At 52.7% G+C, this 20987-nt stretch overlaps 10 protein-coding genes across 10 annotated transcripts; 3 read left to right on the top strand and 7 right to left on the bottom strand.

Annotated features, from left to right (window-relative positions):
- Positions 1-15: 15 nt before the first annotated feature.
- CC1G_04507 (hypothetical protein) lies at positions 16-833 on the top strand (the record flags this gene model as incomplete). The annotated part of the gene is made up of 3 exons (XM_001830022.2): positions 16-141; positions 198-385; positions 437-833. 3 exons carry the CDS (start codon positions 16-18, stop codon positions 831-833), a joined length of 711 nt encoding a protein of 236 aa, XP_001830074.2.
- A 138-nt stretch (positions 834-971) lies between these two features.
- CC1G_04506 (hypothetical protein) lies at positions 972-3918 on the bottom strand (the record flags this gene model as incomplete). Its single annotated transcript, XM_001830021.2, has 4 exons — positions 972-1644; positions 1702-1866; positions 1918-3790; positions 3848-3918. 4 exons carry the CDS (start codon positions 3916-3918, stop codon positions 1078-1080), a joined length of 2676 nt encoding a protein of 891 aa, XP_001830073.2. The 3' UTR covers positions 972-1077.
- A 294-nt stretch (positions 3919-4212) lies between these two features.
- CC1G_04505 (hypothetical protein) lies at positions 4213-5687 on the bottom strand. The gene is made up of 3 exons (XM_001830020.2): positions 5301-5687; positions 4624-5250; positions 4213-4565 (listed from the first exon to the last, which is right to left on the bottom strand). The coding sequence occupies exons 1-3, from the start codon at positions 5430-5432 to the stop codon at positions 4539-4541; spliced, it is 786 nt and encodes a 261-aa protein (XP_001830072.2). The 5' UTR covers positions 5433-5687; the 3' UTR covers positions 4213-4538.
- A 394-nt stretch (positions 5688-6081) lies between these two features.
- CC1G_04504 (hypothetical protein) lies at positions 6082-6732 on the bottom strand (the record flags this gene model as incomplete). Its single annotated transcript, XM_001830019.1, has 3 exons — positions 6082-6106; positions 6168-6459; positions 6510-6732. The coding sequence occupies 3 exons, from the start codon at positions 6730-6732 to the stop codon at positions 6082-6084; spliced, it is 540 nt and encodes a 179-aa protein (XP_001830071.1).
- A 20-nt stretch (positions 6733-6752) lies between these two features.
- CC1G_14131 (hypothetical protein) lies at positions 6753-6938 on the bottom strand (the record flags this gene model as incomplete). The annotated part of the gene is made up of 1 exon (XM_002911552.1): positions 6753-6938. One exon carries the CDS (start codon positions 6936-6938, stop codon positions 6753-6755), a length of 186 nt encoding a protein of 61 aa, XP_002911598.1.
- A 263-nt stretch (positions 6939-7201) lies between these two features.
- CC1G_14130 (hypothetical protein) lies at positions 7202-7757 on the bottom strand. The gene is made up of 3 exons (XM_002911551.1): positions 7679-7757; positions 7421-7620; positions 7202-7361 (listed from the first exon to the last, which is right to left on the bottom strand). Exons 1-3 carry the CDS (start codon positions 7724-7726, stop codon positions 7343-7345), a joined length of 267 nt encoding a protein of 88 aa, XP_002911597.1. The 5' UTR covers positions 7727-7757; the 3' UTR covers positions 7202-7342.
- A 2505-nt stretch (positions 7758-10262) lies between these two features.
- CC1G_04503 (replication control protein 1) lies at positions 10263-13184 on the top strand (the record flags this gene model as incomplete). Its single annotated transcript, XM_001830018.2, has 8 exons — positions 10263-10826; positions 10879-11824; positions 11877-11959; positions 12013-12206; positions 12258-12626; positions 12677-12742; positions 12791-12869; positions 12927-13184. The coding sequence occupies 8 exons, from the start codon at positions 10263-10265 to the stop codon at positions 13182-13184; spliced, it is 2559 nt and encodes an 852-aa protein (XP_001830070.2).
- Positions 13185-13461: 277 nt separating this feature from the next.
- On the bottom strand, positions 13462-15126 carry CC1G_04502 (hypothetical protein; the record flags this gene model as incomplete). The annotated part of the gene is made up of 1 exon (XM_001830017.1): positions 13462-15126. One exon carries the CDS (start codon positions 15124-15126, stop codon positions 13462-13464), a length of 1665 nt encoding a protein of 554 aa, XP_001830069.1.
- A 215-nt stretch (positions 15127-15341) lies between these two features.
- Positions 15342-16780, top strand: CC1G_04501 (Hob3p). Its single transcript, XM_001830016.2, has 9 exons — positions 15342-15401; positions 15464-15497; positions 15600-15673; positions 15759-15820; positions 15886-16028; positions 16114-16209; positions 16268-16348; positions 16415-16651; positions 16703-16780. The coding sequence occupies exons 1-9, from the start codon at positions 15388-15390 to the stop codon at positions 16754-16756; spliced, it is 795 nt and encodes a 264-aa protein (XP_001830068.2). The 5' UTR covers positions 15342-15387; the 3' UTR covers positions 16757-16780.
- Positions 16781-17061: 281 nt separating this feature from the next.
- CC1G_04500 (hypothetical protein) lies at positions 17062-20406 on the bottom strand (the record flags this gene model as incomplete). Its single annotated transcript, XM_001830015.2, has 1 exon — positions 17062-20406. The coding sequence occupies one exon, from the start codon at positions 20404-20406 to the stop codon at positions 17062-17064; it is 3345 nt and encodes a 1114-aa protein (XP_001830067.2).
- Positions 20407-20987: the final 581 nt, after the last annotated feature.

Genomic DNA, 20987 nt, shown 5'->3' with positions numbered 1-20987 from the left:
CCATTTCTAAAAGCAATGGACATACTCGACGAACTCGCCAAGCCTGAAATACCTTTCCAAACCTTGCTCGACAAACGCAACTATTCCCTCTGCATGCGTCACCCCCAATTCTATTTCTCAGACGGGAATGTTACCTTTCTTGTAAGACTCACCAGCTTCATTTTTAATATCGCTCACTCCCATCTGTATCATTAAAGGTCGAATCCGTACTAGTCCGAGTGCATCGCTATTTCTTCCAACGAGATTCCCCCGTCTTCGCCTCGATGTTCTCTCTTCCCCCGCCTCCAGGGGAAGGTCCAGAGGGAGCTTCCGACGAGGGCCCAATAGTGCTGGAAGGAGTGAAGCTCGGGGACTTCGAGCGTTTCCTGTCAGTCCTATACCCCAAGTACGCCATTAAGCGCCCGTCTCATCCCGTCTGCTGACTCCGACCTAACAGGGATTTCCATAGTGGAAACACATTAGCTACAGAAGGTTGGATATCGACCCTCAAGCTAGCGTCCTTGTGGCAATTCACATCAATCACCAAACTCTCCCTATCCAAGCTCACCAAACTCACCTCTACTTCCCCAATCGACCGTATTCACATCGCGAGGCAATTGTCTCCCTGCATCCCCGAACTCAGCACCTGGTTCATGACCGCATACTTAGATCTGTGCACCAGAGACGAACCGTTGAATTTGGAAGAGGGCGAAAAATTAGGGATGAAAGACGTCATTCGGATCGGGGTGGTCAGGCACCATATTCGATTCGTCAAGGGGAGCGATTTGGACAGGTCGAAAGACATGGTGCTACTCCTCGTTGCACAGACCTGGGGGAAGGATTTGTACCATTAAACGCGGTCTACGATAGAGCGAAGGTGATTGCTTGTCGGAGTCATACATGGGGAGGTAGGTACATACAAGGCTGGACAAGAAGCAAAGAAGGGGTACAGGTAGCACAGCGGAATGTCCATATAGTTACAACACATATGAAAGGAATAGAAAGTAGTCTATGGACAGCAGGTATCGCATGAGAGTCGTAAAGTGCAAGCGTAGAAAGAAAGAACGTGGAAGTTAATGCAGAAAGCGTGCGTAGAAATCAAACATACTCGAGGCCGGGACTGGGACTTCTCTGCCGATTGATGTTCATGTTAGGGCTCAAAGTTTGCGGAGCAGGCTGCCCGTCTGGCGCATTGAAATACGCAGGATCCAGGTACGTGTCCGGGTCGTATCTCGAGTGCATCGAAGAACGCGACGCAGATCGATAAATGACCTTGGGTTGGGCATCCAGGTACTCCGTTGTTCCAGAGGTTGCGTCGCGAGGATTGAAGGAACTAGTGCTAGCGGGACGAGAGGCCATTTTCGGCGGTCCTCCATCAGGCGCCAGTAAGTCGGAGGGATAAGTCACAGGGCCCATGGCACTCGCGGAGCGTGAATGGCTGCTTCGCACTGACCGAGCATCTGCCGGGCGGGCAGGAGGCTCGCTGTAACTTTGAGTGACCTGATGTCCAGACTTGTAGCTTCTCTTGGACGTAGTCGAAGACGCATAGTTCGGTTCTCGTCTGTGGGTAATAGGAGGCGTTCGAAGAGGTTGGTAGACATAGTTTGGCGATAGATGGTTATTGTCCATTGGTCTTGGACGAGCCGAAGGTTCCGGTGCTGCAGTCTGTAAGTGACGAACGAAGTAAGGTTCACTGTAATGGTTATCAAGTAGCGTACTCACTGCCGGTTGGACGTCGATCTGGATGGTGTCAGAACGACCAGTCGAGTGGCTTTGGACGGGCATTGGAGGAGGCACCTGACCCCAGTGGGCTTGTACGGAGGGGTGTTGCAGCCCATTGGGATTCTGCAAAGCTATTTCAGGGGGGCGACGTTTCCCAGTTCGCGCCTAATAAAGTCAGCGAAACACTGAAGTAGGAACTACAAGAAAACGACGAACAGATCCAGCCTCTGATTGACCGCTGTGGGCAAACAGCGGAGCAGGCATAGTGGAAGTAGCACCTGCAGCATGGGGCTGTGGGTGTCTGTCCACCTGAGGGGTATTGCCGCGACTAAGAGGGTCTTCCTTGATGATACTGAGCTTCTGTGCGAGTTGCCGACTCGCGCTGCGACCGGATATGCTGCCTTCACCTTGATACCGTCCAGGGGCCGCACTGACCATATCCAGATCCGAGAGACGAGTTGACGCTCTCGACAACCGATTATCCCCACCATCGAAGGCTGACGCAATCCGACTGTGTCGACTCTTCGTGCTCTTCGGTTTGGTGTACCAAGAAGTAGGCGCCTCAGGCTGGTATCGATATACGTCGCCGTTTTCGGTGCCACTTGCAGTAGGGTTTGACATCCCCGGCGCCTGTTCCGCTGGCTGCCGCTGCTGCTGTGGTTGATGAGGGTCCTCGTCCGGATCAATTTCAGGTTTACTCTTCTTGCGAAGACTGAGTGAACGGTACCACGAAGCAGCTTGAGCTTTGGTTTTCGACAACGAAAGGAACCGTGGCTTCTTGATTGAAGTAGCGCCTGCGCTTTTTGGAGGCGTATCGTGCTTCTTGAACGCCGAGGGAGGGAAAACGGGGGCTGGTGGAGGCGGCCCAGACTGGGGAGTTGCTGCATCTGGTATGACGAAGTACACAGGGCCGGTTACCTGCTCGAGAGGGACAGGCTCCGCTGGAGGGAGGTGTGGCTGTTGGGAAACTGGACGTGCAGGAGAAGGTGCGCCATTGATCTCCATATGCTTCTGCGCCGTTACCCATTCCTTTCGGTTTCCTTTTACAATTTCATCATGAGGGGGGATGTCGATGGCGTAGTGTGAGATAGGGATGGTTGGGTTAGGCGATGGTGCTCGAGGTGGATGGGAGACAGGCGGGTGTTCAGGCTCTGGCTCGGGAGGAGGTTGGTGATTGGGCTCTTGGAACCGCGAAGGAATGCCGATGTTGCGACTAGGTTTCCGAGCAGTGAATGGATCCGGACTTTGCAGAGCAATTTCTGTCGGAATAGTGTCTTCCTCTTCAAAATCGTCACGACCATTGTCGCGGTTCTCCTGTTCTACCTCTGTCTCTGAATCAGGCGGAGGGGTGGGTCCTCTTCGTCGGCGATTCCGAGAAGAAGACTTGGTATTCCTTGAGCCTCTTTGAGTTGACGGGGGCGGCATTTCGATTAGATACTGTTCCTGAGCTTCTCTGAGACCAGCCTCGAAACCCTGTCTCCGACCTTCCTCTCTGGCTTGCCATACCAGCTGCCTCTGGTACAGCTTCCTCGCTTTGGCACGAGCGCGAGCAGCGGACAACTCTGCCTCCTCTTTCTGCTTCTCCAACTGCCTGACCGATTCCTGGGCTTCTTCAATCTGAGCTTGCGCGTTCTGAAGCTGGAACTGGTACAGACGAAGTTCCTGGCTGGTCTTGCTGGCTTCCTTTTGAGCCTGGAGTCGACTCTCGTTCAGCTGCTGGAACCTTTCAGCACTCTCCCGACTGTTTCGTTCCAGTTCCGCGGCCTTCTGCGCTTCCTCTTCCAATCGCTGAAGTGTACTGTAGAGGGTCTTCCTGAGCTTCTCTGCCTCCGACTCTTGCTCCATGACCAGCTTCAAGAGTTCTCTGTGAGAGGCATCCGAGCGATCCAAGTCACGGTGCCGGTGACTCGAACTGTGCCTTTCAGAGCTGCTCCGACCACCATGTCGTCTTCGGGAGGAAGAGCCATGTCCAGATTCAGAACGGTGTCGTCGGTCGGTTGATGACGGGGATAAGAGTTCCGATCGAGGTGAAGGACTTTGTGGCTCCCCTTCATCGACTGCCTCCAGTTGGGTCTGCAGTCGGGCAAGTCTGTATAATTGAAAGGGTTCATGATGAGCTGTAAACCTGTGCAGCGCTGTTACTTACCGCGACCCTCGCCTGCTCGACTCTCTGTTGCGTTCACGTTTTTCTCGAGAATGGGTGCTGCTTGAAGGCATCGTCTGCGATTTCCTTTGAGTCCAGTCTGCAACCGCCAGACTAGCACCCGGGTGCACTTACAGATGTCTGGGTTTAACAGCAACGCAGGCTATAAGACCATGCTTATATTAACGGTGAAATCGGTGAAGCAACGTCTGCCAGGCGGGGAGCACGAGGCATTCGGGTTGTGAGAGAGGACAGGCGAGCTAACCCGTGTGACGCTGTGTGCAGTACAAGAATTCGAACCATTTCGGAAGCAATTGCGATTCGCTCATATCTAATCGTGATGAGCGCCCACTGGAACAATACAGTTGTGAAGGGGCCCAAAAGAACTCTGTTCTGGATGTTTATTTCAAAGTACAGTGTGTGTTGGTCAACAACTGGAAGAAAGCCTAATCTGTACAACAAAATTCGGCGAAACTGGAGCTGGTAGTAGTACAACAACGGGAACGAATTCGAGGAAAAGAGTGTGTGAAGTTGGCTCGGCATAGTGGGCAAGTCTTGAGGGTATCGAAGGAGTGGGAGGGGTTGCGCATAACGATCTTGAAATTTCTCCGAAGATATGGTCGGTGGTTTCGTGGGGGAGACGCGAGCGTGGAAAGTAGGTTCGTTCGACTCATGTGTATGGGACCGGAGGAACCTAGGCCTGTATCATAGTGAAATTCATCTAAGAATAGCCGTTGCAATCAATACGATTTCCAGAACGGTGGAACAGCCATACACACCTCTCCCAGCAATTCCGTAGGCGAAAGAGCGATAGCAGAACAGGGAACATCGGCCTCTCGCTCGATGCCGTGTATCCAAGGGAGGGTCTTCTTCTCCTGCTGAGTACTCTGCGGCGAACACCACGAAGTCGTCAAGGTTGACAGATTAACCGTACTTGTCATATTCGTGATGAACGACGTGTCCAACAGGAGGAAGGTGCCCTGGGAGTCTACGAGCCCGCCTTGCTTCGTGGGCGCTGGAATGGACAGTTGTCGTTGGTGGTTGGCAACCCTGCTTCGCTTGGAAGAGATTCGAACCTCTCTTGTGGGAGTGTCGGAGAACCGCGTATCTGGGAAACGAGAGAGGGGCTGGTTGGTGCTTGCTTTCTGGGTTTCTGAGTAAGGCTGGTAGTGGAATGGGCGCGGTGGGGTCGGTGGTTGGTAGAAGCGACTGTCAGAGGGGATATGGATGACCTGAGCCCCGTCCTCGTCGATGGTCACTTCCAGCCCTCCATCGAAGTCTTCCCAATCTTCAAAGACGGACTTGAGGTCTGAGGTGAACGGTTCAGAACCGCTTTCCCAATGCTCGTCAGTTGGCCAACAACCAGCACTCTCGGAGCAGGACATAGGAAAATCAAAGTCGACGTCCTTGTTGGCGGCGAGTGAGCGCGGGCGAGGATAATCAAAGAGGTGCATACTTTGAAGTCATCCTCGAACTCTGCGTCGAAACCCCCAACGGGACTGAGAGGGAGATGTAAGTGTGTCGCCCTGCTCTTGTATCCTCGTCGCATTTCGCCCTCGGAGACTGGGTTGACGGTGAGACTCGCCATGTTGCGTGGTGAGTGTAATAAAAGGAGTGTGGTGGAGATGGATACCCTGTAAAGAAGAGCCCGCCAGTGACGGACAGACCAAAAGAGAGAAGAGAAAAATGAATAATAGGAACAGGAGTTTCGACAAAGTCCCTTTATATATTACGGCGACGGGATCAAGGAAACTATCACTCTGCCGAGAATATTGAGTTATTAGCAAGCGTACATCAAGGAAACCAACAACATTGGAGATCCTAGCGACCAACTACTAGTGACTGTGGTCGTGGGTGAGACGAAGCGTGTGTTTCGGAATTTGATGGGGTGGAACCCCGGGCAAGAGGGGCCTCAAACTGGAGCCTGCGGATAAACGGCAGGTGTCGGCTCGTCTTCAGCTTAATCCGGTCCCGACATTGCCTGTATGATTCGTAGAAGGTATCAAACAGGGCAACAGCTTTTCCGTGGGTCTGTTGATGAAGTAGCAAACGGTGTGTGGGTCTCGAGAGAGTGTCCAAGAAGCAGTACTGGACTGGCCATGGCAGATTATGGCACCGGGCGATGACAAGGTACCGGAAGAACTCGTAGAATGCGGGAGCGCCGTCTGTCAATGTCAATGTTCTGGTAGCAACGGAGACCTGAAATATAAAATGGATGATATCATCTTAACCAAGCATCAGCTAAAACCTCGGAATACACAACTGGACATACATATTTAATCATGAAACGTTAAAAGTGCGGACTCTCCGACTGAGAATTAACCGTCCGAGGCAAAGGTCGTCACGGCCTTCTGCCATTTGTACAAGTTCAGTCAAAGCGCCAAGACTATTGTCGTTGAACTGGTGAGTGAGTTTGCGCTTCTCAAGCCGTTTGTATGCCTTGGTAGTCTGGGCAGGTGTGGGCGTGGCTTTAGCATCCCAGACAGGATATTCAAACTCAATGTCCCATTGCCTTCTCTTCTCAGAATGGACCAAGAAGGACAGGTTCTTCGTGACCTCGTGCGGCTGGCCTCGCGTCTGACTAGAGTTGTACAGCAAATCGAGAGTCTGGTCCACTAAATTTAGTTAGTTATCTCGCCAAGAGGTATCCGCATCGTTCACGTACTCCTCAAATTCCAGACCGCAAACCATTTCGCAATCTCCTCCTTCCTCTCCTGGTTCGTTCCATCGCGATGATATTCGTGCATCATCATGGACGCTGCATCGAACACGGGTCGGTATATCAAACGCAGATGTCGTGTGGCCTTGGGCTGATGCAGAACGGTTGCTGAGCACGACCGTAACACGAGGCGATATAAACTTTTGAAGCTAGCAGGTAGAGATTCCATCGAGACTAGCTGAGACAAGGTCAAGCAACGCGACCAGGCAAGCTCGCCAACTCGAATGCCGGGAACCGGCGCACAAAATCTTCCCGCGGTTCGGGTTTTGCCGACACTCCCGACGGGCGCTCGATCGAACTTCGAGGCGCGTCCCGCTCGTACTCGTCTTCGCGTCCACCTCGGCCAGTCTCCGCTCTTTTGTGGCCCTCAGGCATCATGCGGTCTCTAGGGGCGCAATCACAGATAGATGTGTAATGGAGATAAGATCAGAATCCAAGCCTACATCTGTCTATGTAGATGTAAGAATATGATGGTTGGTGATGATGCTCTACTACTAGTTAGTGTACAGGAATGTTGATAATTACGTGCATGAACAGAAGCGAATACGATAAGGAAAAAGCAAGAAAGCGGGAGAGATAATGAAGATATTGTGATGATAGGAAACCGATGTGTAGGGTGCAGGTGGGTGACAATGTAGGTGGAGAACGGGTTATCCTTGTTCGGAGGCGGTGGAGCAGTGGACGGAGCATCAGACACGACTAAACCGTTTCAAGGTTTGGTCGCTAAGGTGTTTCTCTTCTGTTGGATAAACGACTCCGACTTGTCGCAACGGCTGCCGTCAACGCACCGCTTGCTTCCTAGACGGGCGTTGGCGAATCAGCACTCGCGACGACAGCGGGGACGATGGACGACTCACCGAGGTGGGCTGCTCGGTATGAACACGATGCGTCCGACTGCCTGGTGGATCTTCTCCCGTCTCACCACCATATACATGCAGTTTTCCGATGCTTGAACCACCTCTGATGCTGATACATTGCCTCTCCGGAACAGCCGCCCGCGCACAGGTTCTTCGCAATCGTCGTCGGGCCCTACACCACCATAATGCCGCGTTGAGGCCTGCTTTGTATGGGAGGTTAGCAAACGAACATGAAGCGCGAGCTCAGATGACGCGCACAAGAGAAAGAGGTTCCGGTCTTCTGATCCCGCCTGCGTGTCGTCCCATGGCTATTGAAGACGTCCGAGATGTGAGTGGGAGGTGTGGAATCGAAGGGGTGTCGCGAGGTGAATAGATTGAGCCGTGTGTCCTCTTTAATATGCTTTATAAGAGGTGGCAGGGGCTGGACATTGACTTGGACAGGAAAGTTAAGATTTGACGGAGGCAGCTAGAATCGCTGAAATGTCATTTGCCACGGGGCTTTAAATCTACCCTGGTGGAATCGCTTTGATGGGTTCATTAATGAATCCACCCTTGTGTACGTTAGCGTTTCTCACAACCCCGTTCTAACTCTACTGCAGATGAACTGGTACATATCAGCATTCATCCGATTTCAATCGCGTTCTGCTCTCGCGTTTCTCCAGACCAGTACCGGGTGAGGGTGACCCAAGTTGATCAAAAAAGTGGCTGCGCCTTCTGATACCAGTGGTAGGCGCTAAACTTATGTAGTCTTAACTCTGATGCTTTGATATCTTTCCTGTCGAGCTCTAGAGGGCAGTATCCCTTTGTTCTCTCTCTTGTCCTCATCTTTAATCAACCCCTTCGAGATGTATGCAGCCGTGATCCAGAACCAAGATAATTCAAGGGATTCCGGAATAAGCCACCTTTTTGTCATTGATACAATGACCCTTCGCGAAGGTCATTCTATGACGCGGGTGGGAGTCTACCTTCTAATTCCCTTTTCCACTTCATATCCACCTCGCCTGAGATACGCTGCACAAGATCTTCAGGACACAGCGATCTGGTACCCTTTTTCTGTCATTCCTTGTCGCATCAGCGAGCTCGACAGCAACCCTGGCAGTGCGGCAACTAACCGCCACTTTCAACTGCAAATTCAGCCACCCAAACTCAAGGGAAAGGGTCTATCGCCGAGCTCGGGATTCTTCATCCCGTATCTAAAAATCACATACTTAGCTGCGTAACGAATAAGGTTACCTTTATTCTCACCCACCTGACTTAACGGAGCTCAGCAGAGCCAGTATGACTGTTTTTCTCCCGAAAGAAGCGACTCTCTGATAGATACGTGGTTCTTCCAGGAAACTGAGATACTGGAACGGAAGGAGTTCTATATACGTCCCCTCTTTCCGCTCCATCCGACTGCTATTCCGCGGTAAAACTCCAACTTCGCCGTCCGAATAGTAGCCTGGAGTGGGTGGGGTGGATGAAAAAAGAAATTGAAAGCCCTGTCCTGTCTCAACTTCGAGGCCGCAGTGCACCAGGAGGTGACATCTGAAGGCTGGAGTTCGCCACCGGTGTTTACTTAACTATGAAGGAAGGCCTTTACTCTTCAGTTGACTTAGGCTCTGTTACTCGAACTCGGCTTAAACCAGTTTCCAAGTCCGCGACTTTAGTGCACTCTTTTGGGATAGGCCCGATAGTTGACATCGACCAAAGTTAACCACTGTTCACAGGGGGCGAGCCAGCCAATGTCCCTCGAATTGCGGTCTTCCCGCAAGAGCCTGTTCACAGGGTCTGATAATCGAAACCACTGTAATGAGAAGAAGTGATTATTAAGGTGGTCTAGTCCTACTGGCCCTGACCCATCGTATCAAGGAGTTGAGGGCATTGAAAGAAGACCAGGATGATCAGGTGCCAAACCGAGGTCCCCTCTCCATCCAACCAATGCAGGGGCTGAGTCGCAGGAAATAAATGTTTTCATCAAAGCATCGACATACTGGGCTGATTGAACGGGATGGATGGATGGGATGGGATACTAAGCGTAGGGGAAAGGGGATAGTAGGAACAGTAGCGCTAGCAGTGATCCGGTAATAGAAAGCCGCGGTCGACAGTGGTTTCGAGTCACCTTCCATTACATGCAATGTACACTCAGTCTCCGACGAGCCAGAGTGAGAGGTGGAAGAGCGGCGACCTTGCAAGACGATACGCCAAGCGTAGATCCTTCGAGTAAGGAAGTGTTTTCGCTTTTCAAAGATTCCGAGAACGCCAGGGATGCAGAAGTTGCCGTTATCCAAGGAGATGCTTTGTCGTTTTATCGCTCCTGGATCGCCGAGGGAACTGGTCGGATTAACACTGCTCCTCGAGGGGCCCGAATCCCAGCAAAAGCAGGTCTGCTTCATCCGGTGTCATTCCATCAGAATGCAAATGGGCGAAGCGGTTATCCTTGACATTAAATATACGATGGATCTTGGGGAACGCTCGATGCAAGTTACACAGGTACATCTGCGCCCCAATAGATTGGAGACCGCAGGGGATAGGATACGGCATCAAAGAGTATACCATATCTCCATGTAACCACATAGATCAGGACGATGGTAGACTTGGACGATGTATCACAGGACAGAATAGATAAGGCCACTTACACAGCTTCAACACTAGATCCTGTTCGTTGCCAGTGTTTTCGAACCAGTCGTGATCGTGGAGGTGAGAGATGAAAACGAGCGCGACGCAACTTCCCAGCCACCGGAAAATGAGGCGTGATTGGAGCGTGACATACACGTGAGAGCGCGGTCGCGTTTCCTCCCAATTTGGCAGCATCGCCAGCGCGATTCCTTCGCTTTCACCACTGCCAGGCGCGACGACGAACATGGCCCTCAACGCCCTTCCACAGACTCCTGTTCGACGTTCAAAGCGTTTCCAACCTTTAGCCACTCCTTTCTTGAAGCAAGCAGCGCCAGCAGGGCTCGAATGCTCTTGGGATGGGGAACCAATCTTTACTCGGCCGTGCAACCCAGATTTAGACCTCATGCAAGAGGACCTTGACGCCAGAGAAGACGTACATGGAGAAGATGCAGAGGCTGAAGAAGACAATGGAGAAGGAAGCAGCAGAAGGGGGAAGAAGGGGGAGGAGACTGTGTTCTACGCGTCGTTCACCATGAAGAAGCAGCGGCCAAGGCAGCGCGGACGTGGGGATAATTCAGCTAGGGACGCTGCGCAGGTCTACCGTCCAGGCGACACAATCCTTGTAGAGACCGACGTTCTGTACCGACAGAAGCGGCCGCCCAGTATTGCAGTGATTATGTCGATGTGGGAGGTGAAGAAAGCAGGTGAAGAGGTTAGCGGAGATCCTGCTCGAATGAGGCTGAGGGTGCACTGGTTCCTGCGGCCTGGAGAGTTGCCTGCTATCAGGCAGAAACGAGACCATGTGGAGGTGCGTATCTGACTTTTTCTCTCGCCCACGGCAGACGCTCATTTCCGTGCAGAACGAGATTTACTACTCCCTCCATTCGACGGACATCCTAGTTCCCACTGTTATCGTTTCGCGTTGCTCAGTCTCCAGCCATACTGCACACATTCAGAAGACCGTCAAAGCCACAGGTCGCTCAAGAGGCTACCAAGAAATTGACGATTCAGAAACGGGAGAGCAAAAGTTCTTCTGCCGCTTTGCAATTAACTCACAGAGGGGTCTCTACTACGAATGGAACTGGGATGACCACCATGACAGGGCCATGAAAACTGTTCTAGCGGTGCCAGACGACGAATCTTCGGAAAGAAACACGTGGGGGCAGGGACTTGAATGGAACGTTGACACCACAGAGCCCAGGAAACCCAAGCCTAAACCGACGACGAAAGGCCAACCTCCACGGAAGCGTGTCAAGCTAGAAACTGAAGAGCAGGAACAGGAGGCAAGCGGTGACGAAGACTCTGGCTCCGAGGCTGACATTGACTCCGACGGAGAAGAGGATGATGAAGAATTTGACGACGTAGTGGAGGAAGGCGAAGAAGAGGAAGGTAGTGAAGAGGAAGAGGATGAAGAGGACAACGACTTTGGAAACCCAAAGACGCCATCCCGGCGAAAACGCAAACGAGGCCAGAGTTCAACGCAGCCAAAGACCCCTCGTAAATCGCGCAAAAATATCGCTCAACCCACCCCTCACTCCAAAGCAGCCCTGCGGAAGAGGAGACGTCTTAGGGACAGCGCAGCCGACGTCAACTCGTCGCCCAGGAAGAGGTTACCCCTCCGCCCTCCAACGACCCTGCCATCCAAGTCCGACTTGAGTCACCTTCCTCAGGATCCCTGGCGCAGGGCGATGCATGTATTACATGTCGGTAACCGTCCCGATGCCCTTCCATGTCGAGAAGACGAATACGCGAGGGTGCTTCAGTGCGTGGGTGATCTCTTGGAGGAGGGCAGCGGGGGATGTGTTTGTAAGTCGAAGGTCTCTTTCCTTTTTTCCGTGCCCTTCTGACGACCCCTCAGATATTTCCGGCGTTCCTGGAACAGGAAAGACCGCCACAGTGCATACAGTGGTCCGCGAATTGAAGCGCATGGCTGAAGCCAATGTGAGCAATCTAACTTTCTCTACTCTATTTTCCCAACGCTCATGTATGAACAGGAAATTAACCCGTTCACCTACGTCGAGATTAACGGCCTGCGGATCCCAGAACCCTCTGTCGCCTACACCCTACTATGGGAGGCGATACATGCTCCATCCGGAGAAACGGGGATGCGTATAAGCGCTAAAGAAAGTCTGAAGGCCCTCACACACCACTTCAACGGACGCTCTCGGGGACCTGCGGCCCATGCCTAGTGAGTACACAAACGCTTTCTCTATGCCTTTATAACTGACAAGCCATGCAGCGTTGTTTTGATGGATGAACTCGACCAGCTTGTAACAGCAAAACAAGACGTGATCTACAACTTCTTCAACTGGCCCACCCTAGCTGGAAGCAACCTGGTGGTGATTGCCGTCGCCAATACCATGGACCTTCCGGAGCGTGTCATGACCGGTCGCGTTCGAAGTCGGCTGGGTATGACCCGAATCAACTTCCAGCCTTACACCACTCAACAGTTATCGGAGATTGTTCGAGCACGGCTGGAGAGTGCTAAAGAAGGATTAAAGGAAGATGCTGCTTCACAGGTTGTGTTGACTGAGGACGCCATCAAGCTTGCTGCTGTGAGGATCAGTAGAATTACTGGTGATGCTCGGCGTGTGCTTGATGTCTGCAGGTACGTCTCGCTCCAAATTGCCCTCGACCATTGCTGACCGTGCTTCATAGACGTGTCGTGGAGAATGTCAGCGCGACCAAAACAGCCGGTGGTCCCAAGGACGTTTTAAAGGTCCTGTCAGTCATGCAAAGCAGTCCAACCGCAAGTTACCTGGCCGACTGTAGTTTGCATGAAAGAATCATGCTCGCGTCCTTGATCAAATGCGTCAAGCGGGAAGGAGTCGAGGAGATTAAATGGGGTGATGTATGTTGTCTCTCTGTACCTCTCGTGCAAACCCTCACCGTCTTTTCTCATTCGTAGGTGCAATACCAACACATCAATTACCTTGGAGCCCTAGCTGGAGTCGGTGAATCGAGTCGTAAACCAACGTCGGCTGAACTAGCGATAGTCTTGGACTCGTTGGTTGCCTCGCGCGCAATTCTTCTGGAAGATGGTGCCGCTGTGGCCCGGAAACCAGAGGAGGAAAGACGAGTGCTCTTGAACATCGAGCAGATTGAGGTGGAGAGGGTGTTGAGCGATATCGGTGGGCCTGCTTGGAAGAATGTGCTCAGTGCGTGATGCACAGTCGCTCCTTCCTCCATTGGGAATTCCTTCCAGGACTCGTATATGTCATGATCTGAAATTAATGTGAGGCGGGGAAAGAAGTGCGTGATAGCCGTTGTGACTCCGAATGAAGAGGCAGAGGTCAGTATTCGATAGATTGATTCCTGCACTGTATATAAATTTCGGCACGACGTTCGCAATGTCAACATTCAAAAACAATGGCTTCCGGGAGTATGTGAGAAGACGAGCCGATGGGCAGTGGTATATGGCAAACGGTGAAGGAGTACGACGTTCAGTTCCATGGAAGTTCGTCGATGTACAGCCGAACACCAAGCTTTGAAATCCTTTGTAACTGGGTAGCGTTGGCTTCCCGACACCAAGGTGGCCTCAGATTCAATTGGTCAAGGTGGAATATCTTGATATTGAGGGTCGGGAGTGTTGCACCCGAAGTACTCTCGGTTGTGGGAGGTTGAAGGCCTGCCCATCTTGTCTCGAGACACTCGATAAAGTCGTCCAAATCAAAGTCGGGCTGTTGGCCGTATAGATGGTGGTCTCGAAGCGATTTGCAATATAGAGGGTGACGAGCGGCGCCTATCCATCCCAGTCTTTCAGAACGCATGACACCCAGAATGTCTTTGGTCCAAATGGAGATGAATTCCAGGTTACTGACATCCATCTTGGAGAAGAGACGGCGAAGTTCCTTTGGGCTGAAGTACAATCGATGCAGGGAGAGGTGCTGGATTGTACATCGGGATTGTTCCAAAAACTCTTCCAAATAGACCAGGTCAGTGTATTCGATGGCGCGGTCGTTGATATATCTTGCACCTGGAAGCTCGAGAATCCTGAGTGCCGGAAGGTTGAGGTAGTGAAGTACCATCAGCCCGTCAGTGCTGACAGTGAGAGATTCGACTCCTTCGTGAACCACCCTGCCGGAGCGCTCGGGGTATATATAGTACAGCCCGAGAGACATTGCCAATGATACCGATAGTGGCCCTGCTAATGAATACTGAATTTTCTTCAGACTGGGAAGGAACTTGAGGTTGGGAATGAAATCTTCCAAAAGACTGGGTATGACATGGTGAACAATGACTTCCAAGCATGTAATGCCTTTGTGCGAGATGATTGCGTTGGCGTGGATTACTGAGCTAATAATTTCGAGCGAGAGGATGGAGAGGGATGGTAGGAAGATATCCAGTGGTATATCTGGGACTGGCCAAAACATCTTTCCACGAGAGGCTGTGCCATGGCCAATGACGTCGAATGGTATTTTCAACTCTTTTAGGTTTCTCCAGGGGCGATAAGAGGAGGTATGAGCCCGGAGGACAAGTTTGGCAGCCAAGACTTCTGACATCCCGTTCTCTTTGGAGAGACGGACAGTCGCCCAATTTCTGTCTTCAGCGGCGAGCAACACCGTGCTTTCGTAGGCGCCCCAATCAAAGTCGGGTTGGTATCGATAATCCGCGAATATGTAAAGTGAAGTGGGGACATCCGCGGCACGGTCGAACCAGGTGCGCACTCGCGAGGGCAGTGACGACGATGGCAGGGCTCCCTGCTCCTTTCGGAGGAAATCGTCCTCAGACAGGGTGAGGCTCGCCCAGAGTGAAGGGGTATCGTATGAGACCTGACGCCACAGTCTTGAAATACATCGCAGCGTCATGAAATGGCGACGTTGGTCGTGGTCGTGGACAAGGGGCGAGAGCGAGGCTTTGACAACCTCCGCCACAAGTTCAGAGGGGAGCCGGCGAAGTGGGGATAAAATACCAGAGACGGCCCATTTTTCTTCGTTCAAAGAGTCTATTCGCTCTCTGGGGCAAGCGATCATTCCTTCCACCTTTTGAATTTCGTCGGAAATCTTCTGGCGATGTCCTTCCAAAGCAATCCTCTGCCATTCCTCCGGAGGTTGGTTTGTAGAGGACAACTCCTGAATGATTTGGTTCAGATCGCACTCCATAGGCATTACTATAACTCCTATGTCAGTATCATCCAAGAAGAACGCAAAGTACTCAACTAACAATGGATGGTATCCCGGAGATCGTTGCAACTCGTGTTCAAGGACGAAAGCCCCTATCCATCAATCGCTGGATAACCGGATGCCGCTTACAGATATATTCCCACGTTGCATCCCGCGCCAAATGAGCCAGCCAGGGCTGTGCAAGTCGTCCTCCGCAATCTCAGAACAAGAACCTTTGTCGCGCAATTCTCGAGTTCGCTCGCCACAATGAGCTGGGTAGGGTGAGCACGCACAGACACGTCAATAGAAACGCATCATATAACTGAAATCTGGCCATCGATAGCTTCAAGAAATCCGTAACCCGAGCAGGAACAACTGTCAGTATCATATGAAACAGCGGTCCCGTTTCAAATCCTACTATCCAGTCACCTTCAAAACCTGACCATCGTCTCTTTTCGTCTTTGGATTGTAAAACACAGCTCTTGCAAAAGACGGGCCAGATTGAACGAACCATCGACCGGGAATTCACAGAAGAAGAGGAGAAATACAGGGTGTGCGTCCGATTCCACTTCCCCACTGTCGCGATGATATCACCGCTCGTCGTTCGCCATTTACCAAGGCTAACGCAACTGCCACAGCTTCGAGAAAGAATGTCAAGCACTTCAGAAGGATAGCAAGGGATACTGGGATGCCATGAAAGGTGCGTCCGCCGCCGCCGCTTGCCTTTACGCTCCGTCTCCTTACGACAACCATGCGCACCCGCAGCAATGACCTCAGCACAGGCCCGCATCGCCGATACAATCGAGATCTTTTACGGTGCAGCAGACCGAGGTTCAGAAGGCGCGATGGCCGGACATGCGTATAAACGCTCAGTCGACGAACTCGACTCTGGATTCACCCGTGAACTCGTCAGTCGACCCTTTCTCAGAACGGTAGAGATTGAAATGTCTGACCGACGGTTGATGCACGATGGTGGGGTTGGAACTCATGCAGGACGTACCATACCGAACAGCCATCTTGGAACCTCTGGGCAAGATGTGCTCTTATTTCCCGGTTATCAACGAACACATATCGAAGCGGAACAAGAAGGTCGGTTGGTCGCTCAACAGCCCTGTGGATCTCCCCTCACCCTGTTCTACGAACCCAGCTCCTTGACTACGACTCGGCACGAAGCAAACTCAAGAAACTCATCGACAAACCCAGTGAAGATCCTACCAAGCTTCCTAGGGTGTGTATTGCCCACTCTTGCGCTCCCTTGCACCACTTCCCTCACTTCCCAACGCTACGTCTTCAGGCACAACAAGAGAACGATGAAGCCAAGGAAGTATTCGACATGCTCAACGACCAGCTTATCGCCGAACTTCCTCAACTCCTGGACCTTCGAGTGCCCTACTTTGATCCCAGCTTCGAGGCCATGATTCGAATGCAATCCAAGTTCGCAGAGGAGGGGTACGAGAAGTTGAGTGGTGTTCAAAGATATTTTGCGGATAATGTCCGGGACGACTACGCTGCCGGCCAACTGGATGCCCAGGTCTGTCGTGTTCCACTCCCCCGCTACACCAGGCTCACCATTGCATACCAGGTCGAAGGAGTACTGGCTGAGATGCGGGAACTCTCAATATGCGGCGGAAATTGATTTATATATTCATGATTGGAGTTTCGACAAGGCAAGTTACGCATGTAGCATAGGTTATGCATATTATTTCGGTCAAGAAGGGATGTTGGCCATAACAGTGTCCGAAACTCGAAGTCGAAGAAAAGAGCGAAAGTGAACGATAACGAGAACTGCATATATTTATTGGACTTTCTGAAGGCCAAATCATCCACCAATGGAGGGATCAGACATCGGAAAAACAAGACACGAGCGACGACGCTTTACCTGGATTCGTGTTCTTCGAGAGCAGGTGAAATCTTGTCTAGCCGAAAAACGAAAACGATTCTTCACGAATATTCGTTTGGAGAGGAAATGCGATTCCTCAACCCTCCCGAACCACGTCCACCTCTTCCACCTCCACGGCCCCTTCCCCGGCCACCCCCACGACCACCACGAGTAGGAGGTGCATCTGTCAGTCGTTGTCCGAGAGAAATCCTTTCTGCTTCACTGTCGTTCGAACCCGAGCGCACATAATAGTCATAAGGAGCTGGCTCCTCATCGCCGTCATAGTCCACGACTTGTTCCTGGGGAGGACGTTCAATACGTTCTATGATACTTGGATGCTGCTGCTGCTGCTGCTGCGTTTGGAGCTCCTCGGTTTCGGTTTCTAAACGGGAGAGGAGCGAAGGTTTGGACGAACCGTCAGCATCATCCCGTCTGTCGTCGTGGGATGCAGGGTGGCGAGGGGGATTCACGCTACCGTTGCGATAAGGCGCTCGAGGGGGGAGGTTGGCAGGATCATACGCGTCAACGCCCCCGGAAAGACGCTCTATCGAACCAGATTGCCATTGACGGCGCTTGTTGGATGAGGACGATTCATTCGATTCGTAAGGCCTTTTCCTGCCGATGCTAGAATCTGAAGGAGGCGGAGATCGTTGCTGTGATCGAGAGCGTCGGAACGGTGGGGATCGTGGCGGAGAAGGTGAATAGTGGTCGTGGCGAGGGCGACTTCGGTAGTAGTCGCTGGAGCCACGAGGGGATGGAGATCGACCACGGTAACTTGAGGAAGGATAGGGGGGAGGAACGTAGGAATCCATTCTGCGACGAGGTTCGGGTCGACGACCTGAAGGTGAACCTGGTCGAGAGCGGCCACTCGGTCGGCTGGGTGGTGGCCTAGAAGAAGGGCCTGTTGGTGGCGGGCGAGACACCTGGGTGGACGCAGGAGCAGGAGCGCTCGCCATGAACGGCGGGGGATTGACGTGGGTGGGAGCTTGCTCATGTGGTGTAGCTAGGGGCTGTGATACGCTGGGAGGAAATGCTCGAGAGGGGAGGGGAGGAGGAGCAACCTGCCTGGTCGATCCATTTTGAGATGACGAAGACTGAGACTGAGCCGAAGGCTGAACGGAAACCGCGTTCTTTGGTTGCGTCTGTGCGGAAGCTTTGGCAGGCCGTTGTGCAGGAGCACTCAGATCAAGTTTCACCTCGACAGGTTCTTCCTTGATAAAAGGCTTGACGTCGGCAACTTGCTGCACTTGAGCCTGAACCTGAGCCGGTGCTTCAACCGCACCAATAGGCACATTCCTCGTATTGATTAACTGTACGAAAGCTGGGGGTTGTGGCGGCTGGGTGATATCCAAGTTTCCGCCATCAGAGCCATGTCGGTTAATGGTCATTTGGGATGAGTCTGATTCCCATTCCTGAGATTTCTTCTTCGCGACTCGTTTGCTGCGTTTGCTAAGCGGTTTCGACGAGTTGGTGGGGGATGCGGGTCGGGAAACGGAGGGGGCAGTTAAACGAGGATCTCGAGTGGCCCCATTGGCAGTCGGTGGGTTATTCTCGTCGAAAGATGAGTTGGGAGGGGAAGGGAGCTGAGGAGCCACGCCATTTTGAGCGCCGTTGGGCAGAGCCGTCGCTGGTTTCGGTGGAAGCCCGTGAGGTCTTGTTGCAAGGGCGACGTTGCTAGATACCGAACGAGAACTTCCGGTGTCCACTGGCGGCTTTTGAGAGGATTGCCCCGAGTTAGATCGAGGATGCTGCATCTCGGTAGGAGAGACCGAGGTCGAAGGAGGCATGCTCCTGTTATCGTGACGATCAGCGCCTTGCGTTCTGACCTTGAGCTTTTCGCGCAAAGCAGCTTCTTGACGTTGGGCATTCTGTGCGTTGGAAGATCCGGAGGGCGGTTGTTGCTGATTAAACGTGAAGGTCGTTTCGGTGGGAGACAGGGACTGAGTGCGGCGTTCGAGCTCCTTCTCCACGGCTCGCTTTACTTGAGCGGCGACCTGGGGATTATTGTTGCAGTGCTGCATGAGAAGGGATTCACTCTGTTGGTCAATCGGAATACCAGTGTGCCGCATGGGTTGCGCCATGCTTGCTTGCGCACGGTGTATATCGACAGAGATGGCGGGCGGTTGCGGTCTAGTGGGCTGGGCGGGAGGCTGTTGATTCATAGCCGGCTGCATCGGTTGTTCGACCTGGACCTGAGGGCTCGCCCGCTGAGGTGTCGTCGTTTGACTGGGACCTTGTGACATTTTCTCCGCCAACTTGCGATCCAACATGGCGTCGATTTGCGACATGAACTCGGGACTGTCGAGGGGAAGAGCTTGTCGAGCCTTCAAGCGGCGAACCTCGGCCTCGAGCTTCGCCTTTTCCTTCAACAGCGCTTCTTGGGCGCCATCACGTTGCTCGTCCTCCTTCAGCCGTTTGGCGATCCACTCCTCACCGGCGCTGATGGCACCTTTGAGTGCCTCATCCCACTTGCGCTTTTTCGACACGTTCTCCTTGGATAGCTCCTCCAAAGCGAGCGCGAGTTCTTTGTACCTGGTTTGGAGGGACTCGGTCGAGGCGATGCACGCTTTCGCGTTCTGAAAAGATTCTTGGGCAAACGTGATGGCCTGCTGGGCCAACTCCGCCGCCTTCTGGGCAGCTGTAGCTGTCGAAACTGTATCCTGTTTGAGAGCCTGTAGCGATCGTCCCATCCCCTGAACATTAGGGAAATCAACAGGTGGGATCGAGGAGAAGATGGAGCGGAGTGCAGCGAGGTTGTCTGGCTCTTGCTCTCCGCCATTTGCACTAGACATGATTTGTTGGGAAGAGGAGGGGTTAAGAGTGGGGGTGGAACGTGAGGTTGACGGTGCAGAATTGCGAGCGGAAGGTCCTGGGACGACAGCAGCGTTTGCCGGAGGCGGGTTGCGTGAAGGTTTAGGAGCAACAGAAGACGGGTTGCCTGCTGGTTTGGTCGCAGAAGTTTGGGGTGCGATCCCTGGGGTTCGGGTAACGGTTGTCGGAAGCGGGTTGCTCCCTGCCGGTCGGGTAGAAGTAGAAGCGACAGGCTGGGCGGGGGCCACCATCTTCGTAGACGAGACTCGTGGTACTGGGGCCGTGCTCGCCTTTGTCCCATTGGCTAGCCCTGAAAACCTGTCTTTGAGGGATAGACCCTGAGCGCCGGGGTTCGAAGCGAAAGCTACGGTGGGATCCCAAGTTTGGGGCGCATCCTGCATCTCGACGTCCTGGCCGAGGTGATGCCCCATCTCGTCGTCTTCAGCAGGTAAGAGCTCGGCACCCAGGTCTGGGGATGAAGACGATGACGCGGGACCGGACATCTCGCCATTGGCGACTGGCGCGGAAGAAAGTCGACTCAGCAGAGCTGGGTCCTTTCCAATAGTCTTCCACGTAAAATTGCCGAGTACGCTCATCGTAAGGTCGTCGTTCTTCGTTGGGCGGGTTCGTTTGTTACGTCTTCTGGCTGTGTTTCTGGGTACTTGATTATGAATGCGGTGATGGTTTGACGCTGGTCAGCGAGAGTTGGGTCAGCCCTGCGATGGTGGTGGTGGCGGTCAACGGAAAAGGACTGGCAGGCTCCGTTGTCGTCTCCTAAAGGTAGACCCAGACCCCAGCCGTCCACACTCACATGAAAAAATACGTGATTATTTGATACGAATGGCTCGCAGTTCGGGGATGCGGGTGCAATTATACGGTGGACTGGGGTACGATAGAGACTTTCAGAGTATCGAACGCTATAAAAACATGGAAAGCTGAGAGAGAAAGCTGAAAGAGAAAGCGAAAAGAAAGAAAACTGGATGAAGGGAAGAAAGAAGAAGCTGTGTTCAATTATGCAGGGTCTCAGAGCTTTGGCTCGGTATTTGGCGTCACGCGTCGGTGCCTGAAGTCGGTTCCGCCGCTCGTCATCCAATCAACGACGGCCTTCATTCAGAGCGACCACCACGTTCAGATGTAAATCCAAACCAGAACGCTTTCAAGGATCCACGATACAAGT

This window comes from Coprinopsis cinerea, assembly GCF_000182895.1.
Source record: "Coprinopsis cinerea okayama7#130 chromosome 3 map unlocalized cont3.3, whole genome shotgun sequence".
Taxonomy (NCBI): Eukaryota; Fungi; Basidiomycota; class Agaricomycetes; order Agaricales; family Psathyrellaceae; genus Coprinopsis; species Coprinopsis cinerea.
Note: the sequence above shows the minus strand (reverse complement) of the source record. Positions and strands in the feature narration are given on the sequence as shown.